The 11,424-nt window shown below is 39.5% G+C and overlaps 1 protein-coding gene across 3 annotated transcripts in view; it reads right to left on the bottom strand.

Annotated features, from left to right (window-relative positions):
* CRBN (cereblon) overlaps positions 1-11,208 on the bottom strand; it is a 31,452-nt gene extending 20,244 nt beyond the window's left edge. Inside the window, exons 1-5 of one of the 3 annotated variants that reach the window (XM_021695015.1) lie at positions 11,121-11,208; positions 6,618-6,730; positions 5,802-6,004; positions 4,774-4,923; positions 687-846 (exon numbers count right to left, since the gene is read on the bottom strand). In XM_021695015.1, the coding sequence (XP_021550690.1) occupies positions 687-846; positions 4,774-4,923; positions 5,802-6,004; positions 6,618-6,730; positions 11,121-11,187 (693 nt within the window). In that variant the 5' untranslated portion in view covers positions 11,188-11,208. Of the gene's footprint in view, positions 1-686; positions 847-4,773; positions 4,924-5,801; positions 6,005-6,617; positions 6,731-9,711; positions 9,989-11,120 lie in introns of those variants that run through there. The other 2 variants (XM_021695016.1, XM_021695017.1) reach the window with 2 other exon arrangements.
* Positions 11,209-11,424: the final 216 nt, after the last annotated feature.

Here is an 11,424-nt window from a genome sequence, read left to right as displayed (position 1 = left end):
TATATATATATATATATATATATATATATATATATATATATATACATACTATGGAATATTATGCAGCCATCAAAAGGAATGAAATCTTGCCATTTGCAATGACGTGGAATGCACTGGAGAGTATTATGCTGAGCGAAATAAGTCAATCAGAGAAAGACATGTATCATATGACCTCACTGATATGAGGAATTCTTAATCTCAGGAAACAAACTGAGGGTTACTGGAGTGGTGGGGGGTGGGAGGGATGGGGTGATTGGGTGATAGACATTGGGGAGGGTATGTGCTATGGTGAGCGCTATGAATTGTGTAAGACTGTTGAATCACAGACCTGTACCTCTGAAACAAATAATACATTGTATGTTAAAAAAAAAAAAAAAAAAGAAGAAGATAGTAGGAAGGGAAAAATGAAGGGGGGAAACTGGAGGGGAAGATGAACCGTGAGAGACTATGGACTCTGAGAAACAAACTGAGGGTTCTAGAGGGGAGGGTGGTGGAGGGATGGGTTAGCCTGTTGATGGGTATTAAAGAGGGCATGTACTGAATGGAGCACTGGGTGTTATACGCAAACAATGAATCATGGAACACTACATCAAAAACTAAGATTTAATGCATGGCGATTAACATGATAAAAAAAAAGAGAAAAAAAATGTTATTTCCCACCAAAAAAAAAAAAATCAGTTTCTCACCTTCTGGTATTTCTGCCACCATTTATATGAATACTGGTCTTCCCATGAGACAGGTTTTGAAGGAAATATCTGGCATTTATTGAGGGATTCTAACTGAACTGCAGACATGGTTGAAGGCAACACACATTCAGGAAGAATTTGCACTTTAGCTTGCTGGATTCTAAAATAAAGAGAACCAAGCATGGTGTTCATTTTTAAAATAAACTAACTCAAACTTTAAGTTTCTAAACATTATGGGCAGTTTTAAAGAGTAAGATTTTCAGTTTTCTTTTATAAGCACATCCATAAAATACTGTTAAGATGCAAGAATTTTCAGAATATCTATATTTCATAAATCATACCAATGTTAAAATCAAAGATAACCTAAAGCATGGATTTTCAGTCTCACTGTGAAATGCAAAGGGAGATTTGTACATTTCAGATACAGAGTCTATTAATGAAACAAAATTTAAAAAAATAAATATACAACCATCTACTACTGCTTGATACTTCTAAATTAGTTTCTTAGACATCCTTAAATACCCTACCCCTCCCAGCTCCCCATCTGCTGCCGGGCTCTTACACCTGTCCCTTCTCCTAAGTCTAATCTAACTGGAGGAGCAGGTAGAGAAAGGAAAAGAAAATCAAGAACCCATTTATGTGGATAGTTAAAATAAGACTACAGAATTACATGAAGCCCATATTTGTATGTGCATTCTTTTTCTCCTTCTCAAACATTTAACTTGAAAATGCAAAGAAATCAAAATATGCATATTATCTTTTTTTAATCCTAAAAATTACTTAAACTCCCATGAGAGTGAAGTCACCATTTCCAGATTGCTACTGGAAAATATTGTAACTGCAAACATCTTATCAGGAACAAATGCCAATAGGAACACTGTACCTATGAGCTATTTTCTTTTGAAGCATTTTTCCTAGAGTACAGCTCTTGAAATGTAGAATGTATTAGTACATTCAAATGCTGGAATAAATCACTGTCAGACGGACAAAATTCAATATATTAAAGTCTCTGCTTCATTATTAGTTATGTTTAGAAATTCTCAAGTGGTTTTTCATATTAATTACTGCCTTGACCCACAAAAAGTTAGGAATGAAATTTTGATACTTCTATTTATTTATTAAATAAAAATAGCTAACTTGGTTAGACTTATTCCACTAACTTCATTTCTTTCCTGGAAGCTCAAATTTATGTATGCATAACTTCTGAAAATGTTAAAAAAACAAATTATGTTCAAACTATATTCAAATGTCCTTACATTATTAGAGCTCGTTAAAAACAAAATCTATTTTCTTCACCTGTCACATGAACACAAGTACTTATAATCATATTTTTAGAACAAGTGTGTACCTTTCTAAAGAAATGTTTAGAAATCTGATTCTTCTTTAAGGTCATCAGTAACTAAATTATGAATGATGTTTAACTCAACTATCATGTATGATTTTATTGTATTACAATAAAAACATCAATGTTGCTGAGAGATTGGCTTACTGATCATTTTACTGATCAGTCTGCAGTACCAGCTGTCTGAACTGCCTTGCAGGACTGAGCAATGCTCTCCGCTGCTTTTGCTAGACATGCCCGGGGCCTGCTGCACACACGGGCTAGTTCTCCCACCTGCTGGGTCCTGTTTTTAACAAAACTTTTGTTTCTTCCCAACCTGTTTATAGCAGTTGTTTTGTGATTATAGTTACATAATTTATATAAGTATTTTAAAAACCAATGAAATATGACTTAAATAAAATGGCTTTAATGAATAAAGCTGAGCAATAAAAACTGCTTTCAAATTAGGTTCAGACAGTTCTAATAATACAGATGATTATTGGTTTCAGTTATGACAGGTAAGAGAACTTGTCCTGTAATTCCAAATAGGGTATTAATCTCTTTCTCTCTACATGCTAAGAAATCCTGTTATTTCTGAAGGGTTCTACGGTGATTCAATGACACACTTCTACTTTTTAATTAACCTTTCAAAAAAACAAACAAAAAAAACCTTCCATGTGTTCAGAAAATGCCAAAGAAATAAAGACTCTTAACTTAGAAAAGGTCAGAAGGCAGCACTATAGTTTTTAAATGAAGGGTCATTTACGTAAAAGACAGATGACTATTATCCAGCACTACCTGACTGGAGAAAAGGAAACTGGCTTGAGTTTCAAGGTGCTATGGAGGAGTTCAGGTAGAGTACGAGGAGCACCAGTTTGGAAGTCAGGGGACCTAGAACCAACCAACTGTTGCTTACTAGCTGCATCACTGTAGGCAAATCACTTCATCTCTCTAGTATTTAGTTGTCTTATTTGGAAAAAGAAGAAATTGCCCTTTATTATCTCCATCTCACCATTTCTACTGAAGGGAGTTACAGGCCAGAGGGGCAAGGCAACCAGAGAAATCTCACTCCATGGAAGCCTTTTATAGTAAGAAAGACTCACCTCTGTGAGAGGGCTTAGCAGTGGGTCTATGGAATAATAAAGAGAACGTGCCTTTGCCAAGTCTTGTCTAACCTGACTATCAGTTTCATGTTTATCTTCACTAGAGTCAAACATAAGTCTTTGACCGGTTTTCAGAGTTAATGGTCTACTGCCATCTTGTGTTGAAAATAGTTTTTCCACAATCAAAAGTCAAGAAAGCCTCAGAAACATACTTTTCTCCCAAGTCATTTTTCTTCTTTGGTTCCTATAATATACTATTCACAAATAATAAAAATTTTATAAGCAGGAGGATAAGAAGCACTTTAAATATGGAACTGTTAGTAAAATCTGCAGTAACAAAACAGCTTGCTAATTATCAGAATGCAGAGCCCTCAGGAGGACACGGTTTCATTCATTCACATGGCATTTATAGTTATTAAGTGTAGAACATATAAAAGTGTTAATCATTGTCCTCAGGCAGCTCATCTATTGAGGGAGACAGATATACACAATCGTGTAATGACAGTACAGTGTTAATACCACGAGAGTCTGCATCGTGAATGTTCTGGGGGTCCCACTGAGGGCTCTGGCACCTCATCCCTCATTTTTCCATGCTTTTCCTAGCCCCAAAGGGTTGCCTCACCTGTCCATTATACTTCCATATTTTCAGTGATATTTGTGAATGTCCACCATGTGAACAAAACAAGACAAAACTTCTGAAGTTCCATGTATTCAGAAGATATTATCTGTTCAACACAGAGGTCAGATAACATTTTCAGCTTGGCTATAAAGAGACCAATTCACTAGGACTGGGTGAACTCCAAGAATCTGTATCCTTGTAACACTTCACAGGTGATTCTTATGTACCAGAGTTGAGAACCACTCCTTTAACAGGTAATATGCAATCATGTGGACAAATGCTTATTCTGTTTTGCTTTGTTTTTAAAAGGATGAAGTAAGGTGAACTGGAATTTTTTTTTTTGATGAGGTCAGTGGTACTTAAAAAGCTCTAATCATGAGAGTCATGCCAAAATAACTGTTAAAACAATATACTCAGAGAACTGCCAAACTTTATAAGGTATAGACACAAGCATTTATTGATCACTTATTATATAGTTAATACATTTGTGGGTGATGTGAAATTCACACCGGAGATGGGTGCTAACTGCAAATGGTTTCTGCAGCTCGGATGGAGGAGCTGGTAGGTGTAACCGGTGTGGTTTTCAAATATCACAGGAATGCTGCAAACACCACAGCTGTCCTGGCGTGCACACAGACAGCTCCGAAACTTGTGGCCTCTCCATTCTCAAGAGAGGCCTTCAATCCCAAAGAAGCCCTGTCCCCAAAGACAATGCACTTTGGGTTTATATTATTCATCTCAAACGTGCAGGGGCATGAGAATCACCTGGAAATCATGAAAAGAGATGCTGCAGCCTCACCCAAGGTTAAACCACTCTTTACGGATGGGAGATGAGGATGAAACTCAAGCATCTATAGTTTTAAAACTTCCTAAGTGGTTCTGATGCATAGCCAGGTTGGAAACCACTAGGTTATACCTTCAAAGGAAAGAGAACAACTAACTCAAAGTTACAAAATGTGAAGGGTCAGTACAACAGGAAAAATATGAGAAAACCACCTCATTTAATGATGTACACACAGCTTTAAGATCTATGGTATTTCTTACCCATCTGACTGTGTTCTTAGCTCAAGGACTTTGAACCTTTGTCTTCCAATTGCTTTCACTTTCACTATCTCAATTCCGAAATCCTGTTCTTCTCGATAGGCATATATCTCTGCTGTTGTTCCAAACTGTGCTTCCCTCTCCTGTATATTACTTCCAAGATAAATTTTAAAAGAAAATAACTTTGAACATTTAATTTTTAAATATGCAAAGTTGGCAAAAAAATTTTAAATGTGCAAAGTGGCAAAGCAATATACACAATAAAAAAAAATTACAGCAGTTAGCCCTTATTGCAAAGCTATTATCATTTTATTTTGAAATCACATGGGGAATGCAGATATAAAAGGCTTCAGAATGACAGAGCAAAAAAGAAAAAAAAGAATTACAATTACAGCACTTTAGGAAAATAATAGCTCTCTAGTCACTGAAAATGATCTAGGACTGATAAGGGTTTAAACTCTCATTTTCTAAATGAGACATTCTTTTACTTCAGTAGACCATCAATTCTGCTGCTTAATCCTAGCAGCATTGTACTGGGGTGGGAAATCCCTGTATTCATCTCCTGCGTCTTCCACTGATTTCCTTCAGTTGCCACAGGATACCTAAAATACCAGTTTGCCACTGGTCTATATTCAACTCATGAATTCTGAGAGACAGACAAAAGAACAAGCTACTCCTTTGTAAAAATAATCCTTTACATTAAAATGTAAAAGCCCTCTTTCTCTTTAAATAAGGACAGTGCTTGAAAATAAGATCTAAGAAATTTTTATTAGACATTAATGACGAAAAAAATTTCAAATACCAGAAAGTTTAACTGTGTGTGACATTAAATGTCTGATCTTGATGGTAATGAGAACAATAAAAATACTCTAACTTGCACTTTCAATCTTTCATCAAAATTTCTTACCTCACATCCTTATCCAGTCTCCTGTGCATGCAAAATAACAGTCAGGTTTGGCTTTAACACTGACCTCTGCTGTGACTCTGCTGTGAGAGAGAATGTGTTAAGCAAATTCATCCTAATATTTTACCTGTATGCAAGAACTGCAAAGGTTCTGTCTTTCTGAATTAAATTCCGCACCATACTGACTTCCTGAGGACGAAAAAGCTGAAGAGGTAAGGTCTGCCCAGGAATCAGGATCATCATCACCTGGGGCAGAACCGGAATAACCTGACAGCTGTCGTCATCATGCAAAGTCCTGCCATGAAATTCTTCCATATCAGCGCCCAGATACTATTTAAGAACACACACAGATACACTGTCATTTTAGATACATAATAAAAATACAAACTCAAAAGCCTAAAGAGCAAATCAGATTAAAAGAAATATAAACAGACGATACAAATATTTATTTAAGTAATAAAGTAGGTGTATCAGCCTCCCACATGAAAATCTAATTCTGATTCTTAGGAGTGGAAGTTCTATTATTTGTGAAGAATGTCTCACAAATTCAAGAGCATTTTTTAGTTCAAAATATTTTTCTTTGACTAAGATAAGAAACATCTCTATGTTCACATATCACAAATGACGACCAGAAGATGTCAGCATGTTAACTAACACCCTGGTACCAAGTACTGAGGAGAGTAAGAAGTACTTTAGTAGCTCCATTATTAGTAGAAACATACAGAGGGTCACAGTTCTTCAAAGAATTATTCCAGGATACAGTATTGAACTGCTTGAAAATTAGAGTTAAGAATGTGTATCTACTGGCAAATAGCCCATGTCCTCATCCACAATTCCTACTGTGAGGTAATATCCAGTAAGGCCAACCTTGGTCTTATTGTAAGGAACCTCCATCTACTGTTATATGTGTGTATCTATTAAGATCTGTTACTACATTACATACTGTATGTGACGTTGGCAGACTGGTGTCAAAATTTATGACGTTTGGTTTTTTGGCTTCTTTGCTATCCTGGTCTTCAACTTCCATTTCAATTTCATCTTCTTCCTCACTCTCTGCTGTAAAAGTAGAAGATTATGAGAAAAAAAATGGACACAAGAAAATGTCAAAGTGATGTTTCCCTTCGAATGCATAATTCCTTCACGAGGATTCTGAGCCCATGAGAAGAGGGCTTCTTCTAAACGCAACTCGCATGTGGTGATTTCTACATCCTGTGAAGAGGCAGCCAGAGGGCTGGGGTCTATGCCGGGTTCTGCCACTAACCACTTTTTTTTTTTTTTTTGCAGAATAGTTTAAGATTTACATAAAGATTGCAAAGATAGTACAGAGATTTCCTTTTCCTGTAGATCTCCCCTCCACTTTCCCCTACAGCTAACATCTATTAGTATGGTACATCTGTCTAAGCAACCAGTGTTGGCACGTTACTATTAACTAAACTCCACATTTTACTTATATTTTCTTATTTTCATCTACTATCCTTTTTCTGTTTCAGGATCCCATCCAGGCTAGCACACAACATTTAGTTGTCATATCTCCTTAGCCTCCTTGGGGCTGGTTTCTCAAACTTTCCTTGTTTTTGATGGCCTTGACAGTTGTGAGGAGTACTAGTTAGGCATTTTGTAGAGTGTCCCTCAATTAGAATTTGATATATTTCTCATGATTACACTGACGTTATGTACTTTGGGGAGAAGACCACAGGGGTTAAGGGCTGTGTTCATCACATCATATCAAGGGTGCATACTATCAATATGACTTATCACTGCTGATGTTGACCATAATCACCCGCCTGAGGTATTCTTTGAAAGGTTTCTCTACTGTAAAGTTACTCTTTTCCTCCTTTCCACATTGTACTATCTGGAAGCCAATTACGCAGCACAACACACACTTAAGAGGTGAGGGATTATGTTCCCTTCTCCTTGAAGAGGAAGTATCTACATAAATTACTTAAATTCTTCAGTGTGCGAGATTTGTTTCTTCTCTCTTGCCAGTAGTAACTAACTTAGGGACCTTAGACAACTCATTTCACCTGATTATGCCTTAATTTCCACATCTGAAAAATGACAGGCAGGAACAAGACAATCTCTAAGTTTCTTTCAAAGTCTTAACTTTAAAGAGTTCTTACAGAAGATAGGAAGGAGGGAGGAAGGGAGGGAGGGAAGGCAGGCAGGCAGGCAGGCAGGAAGGCCCTTTAATTAAAATAGAAAAATTTAACATTACTACCCAGCAAAAACATTTTCATAGCAGGGACATCACTTCCTTGGCTGTCACTATACTATTAAAAAATGAAATGTCTGTAATCATTTTCCTTCCAAATTTGCTTTGGAATTTTAAATTTAAAAACAAAGTTCACATGGAACATAAAACATATTTTAAAGCTAATGTCTTAGAAAACTTCCCTCACACACAGTTTTTAAATTATGAAAACTAAGCTGATCTACTTTAAAACCTTGATGTTATTAATAATAGAAAAAGCTATACCAAATAGATGCTATTCTACTAAATGGGAGTCTGTCCTGTTAACGCCTGCTGTGGGTAAAATTCCAACCCTAGATCAGCAGTTCGCAACCAGAGGTGATTTTGCCCCTCAAGGGATATTTGGAAATGTCTGGAAATATATGGTTGTCACAACTAGAAGAGCCCTACTGGCATCTAGTGGGCAGAGGCCAGAGATGCTGCTAAACATCCTACAAGGATGCATCCTGCAGGATAGTCCCCCACAACAAAGAATTTTCCAGCCCCTCAAAATCAAAAGTGTTGAGGTTAAGAAATCCTGGCCTAGACAAACTGAATCTCATTTTTGACTTCATATTTCATGTACTTTTAAATGCCCCAAATACACTTCTAAACAGATAAAATGTAATTACAAAATTGTCATTTTATTTTGTGTATGTCACTATTTAAATCAAGTTACCTCCAGGTAGGTTCCTGACAAGAAAAAAACAAATGTTTTTCAATATAGTAATTGCCTTGGACTTTTTTTTTTTTTTTAAAGATTTTATTTATTTATTTGAGAGAGAGAGAATGAGAGAGAGCACATGAGAGGGGGGAGGGCCAGAGGGAGAAGCAGACCCCCTGCCGAGCAGGGAGCCCGATGCGGGACTCGATCCCGGGACTCCAGGATCATGACCTGAGCCGAAGGCAGTCGCTTAACCAACTGAGCCACCCAGGCGCCCTGCCTTGGACTTTTTATTAATTCTCAGGAATTTCTAGATATAGGGATTGGTCAAAAAGTAACATAATTATTTCAACTTATATTTGAATGGTCAGTGGTCTCACACTTCAGACATATTTTTGCTAAGAAGAGAGAAGTTTCACCAAAAGTAAAAACAACAAAAAATCTCAACGAATTTCCTTATATACAGTAGCCTTTCTCATAAATATGGCCAAAACCCACTTTCCTCTACTTGGTTGCTTACTAATGTTTCCTTTGGCCAAGGATCTTAATTACTGAACTATTTCCTTATCACTTAAAGAGTACTGCTCTTCAAAACAACTCATACTACATGGGTTTATGGATGATCCAATGTTTCTTTACAAATAAAACTCATATGATTTAGAAAAGCTTTATTATTATATTACAACCTCTCTGGGCCTTCTCACTCCTGATTCTTTTTTTTTTTTTTCTTTTTAAAAGAGTTATTTATTTGAGAGAGAAAGAGCACACGCGCATGCGAGCGGGGGGAGGGAGAAAGAGGGAGAGAATCTTCAAGCAGATTCCTTGCTGAGTGTGCAGCTGACTGATGCAGGGGCTCGATTCCAGGACCCTGAGATCATGACCCAAGCAGAAATCAAGAGTCGGTTGCTTAACCAACTGAGCCACCCAGACACCCCCTCACTCCTGATTCTTTTCAACAAAACACACACTGTGTTCGGAACTACCAGGGTGAAGTCTGATGACTCATCCCATGCAGGAGCACCACATGAATGCCAACAGAACATCAGTAACCTCCCTGAAACACTGGATTTGGCATGTTCAGAGTGGGGCTGATGTCTCTGATATAAACAGCTCAGCTCTTCAGTCAAAGGCTGACACACTTACCTTTATGTCAATTCAGCTAGGTTGACTTCAGGAACAACCACCGACTCTGACTCTGGTTTATTTTTACATAAAAGGTCCCTTCTATATGGTGGGCATGCATTCAGTCTTCTCCTCCTCCAAGCCACACAACTCCCAGGGGACAAATTAATCCTTCAAGAAAAGCTTTCCTTGGGCAACTCCCTGTAACCCACAATTGTTTCTTGGCAACCCACAGAAAAAAGCCCCAACCCACTGGCAAGAGACGCAAGCTCCCCAACAAATTAGACTCAACCTACCTCCTAGGCCTTCTCTTCCACAACCCCATCCTAAGTGTATGCTTTTGGATGTCTCCAGATCCATTTCACAATGCTTTACCTCAATCTCTCTTAAGGACAATAATAGCATTAATTTATCAGGTTCTAAATCAACTACCTTTTGCTTCATAGAGATTATAAACCTTCTCAAGTACCAGACTGTGTATCATATCTCTTTTCAAGTCCACAGTAAGTGTGCCACCTAACTGGCACACAGTGAAGGAAATCAGCTAACAGCCCGTTTGTCTGATAACCTCTTGAAAAGCATCACTTCTATAGTCTTCCATGACAATTCTGTACAATTAATTCATGCATTTTCTTCTGCCCAGGATTCTAATATAAAGCCAAGGTCTAAATTTTCGTGAAATATAAAGGAAAAAGAGGAAACTGAATTCAACATCACATTCCTAAGTCTCTCTCATCAAGCATATTCTACTACCTCCTTGAGCTACATGCCTTGAGAAAAACATACCAATACTGCCTTGGCAGTTAAGTGGTTAAGGGACATTGGCTATGCTGACAGACTAGAACTGAAGTTCCGGCTCTGCAACTGTGTCACCTTGGGCAAGTCACTGAACTAATCCGCTAATTCATTTCTCACCTACCAAATCGGGATCAGAAAAGTTATGTGGGGAGGATTAAACAGAGAAATGCATGCAAACCACTTACTGCAGGGCCCCTGACATGATAAGTGCTTAATACTTGTTAGCTGTCACTCTTATTAAACGGAAGAAGTCCAGAAAAGTAACGGCTGCTAACCTGTCCGGGTCCCCCATATCCCCTCCCTCCTTCGCCCTCAGTTTTAAGCCGTTTCCTTGGAGCCAAGTTCTGGACACACAATGGACGGAGAGAGAAGGGTCTCTGCCCTTGGATGCAGACCCCTCCCCGATCCAAAACCCTCGCCCTAAGCTTGGGGCGACCCGGCAGGAGAGAGATGAGCCGGGATTCGGTCGCTGGCCGGAAGCCTGACGTGCGGCCGCTTCCCCGGGCGCCCCGGCTAGGCCTCGGTGCCCCCCCCGCCCGTCTCCCTAGCCCTGCCGCGCCGCTCAGGGCTCGAGCCTCGCCTCGCCTCGCCTCGCCCCGTCCCGCCGCCGGGGACCGGCCCCGGGAGGTTACCAGGGAGGAGCGGCAGGTGGTTGCCCATGTTGTGCGCAGCGTCCTGCGGGTCTCTCTCGCCGGCCATGTCTGTTTACCCGCAGAGGAGGCTGGGACAGGGCGGCGCCCGTGCAGCCCGGGGAGAGTCCGCACCGCGCCGCGGCAGCCGCGCACCGGGGTCACAGCGCCCTCTGGCGGCCCCCGGGCCCACAGCGCGTGGCCGGAAACGGTGCGGCAGGAAGGCGGACGCACCGCGGGGGCTGAAAGCTGTCCCGGTCGCTCGTGACTTCCCGCCCGACGCGATCCTTGCGGAGCTCTCGCCTGG

This window comes from Neomonachus schauinslandi, chromosome 1 (assembly GCF_002201575.2).
Source record: "Neomonachus schauinslandi chromosome 1, ASM220157v2, whole genome shotgun sequence".
In the NCBI taxonomy this organism is placed as follows: domain Eukaryota; kingdom Metazoa; phylum Chordata; class Mammalia; order Carnivora; family Phocidae; genus Neomonachus; species Neomonachus schauinslandi.
The sequence above is the reverse complement of the archived record's forward strand: the minus strand, read 5'-3'. Positions and strand labels throughout refer to the sequence as shown.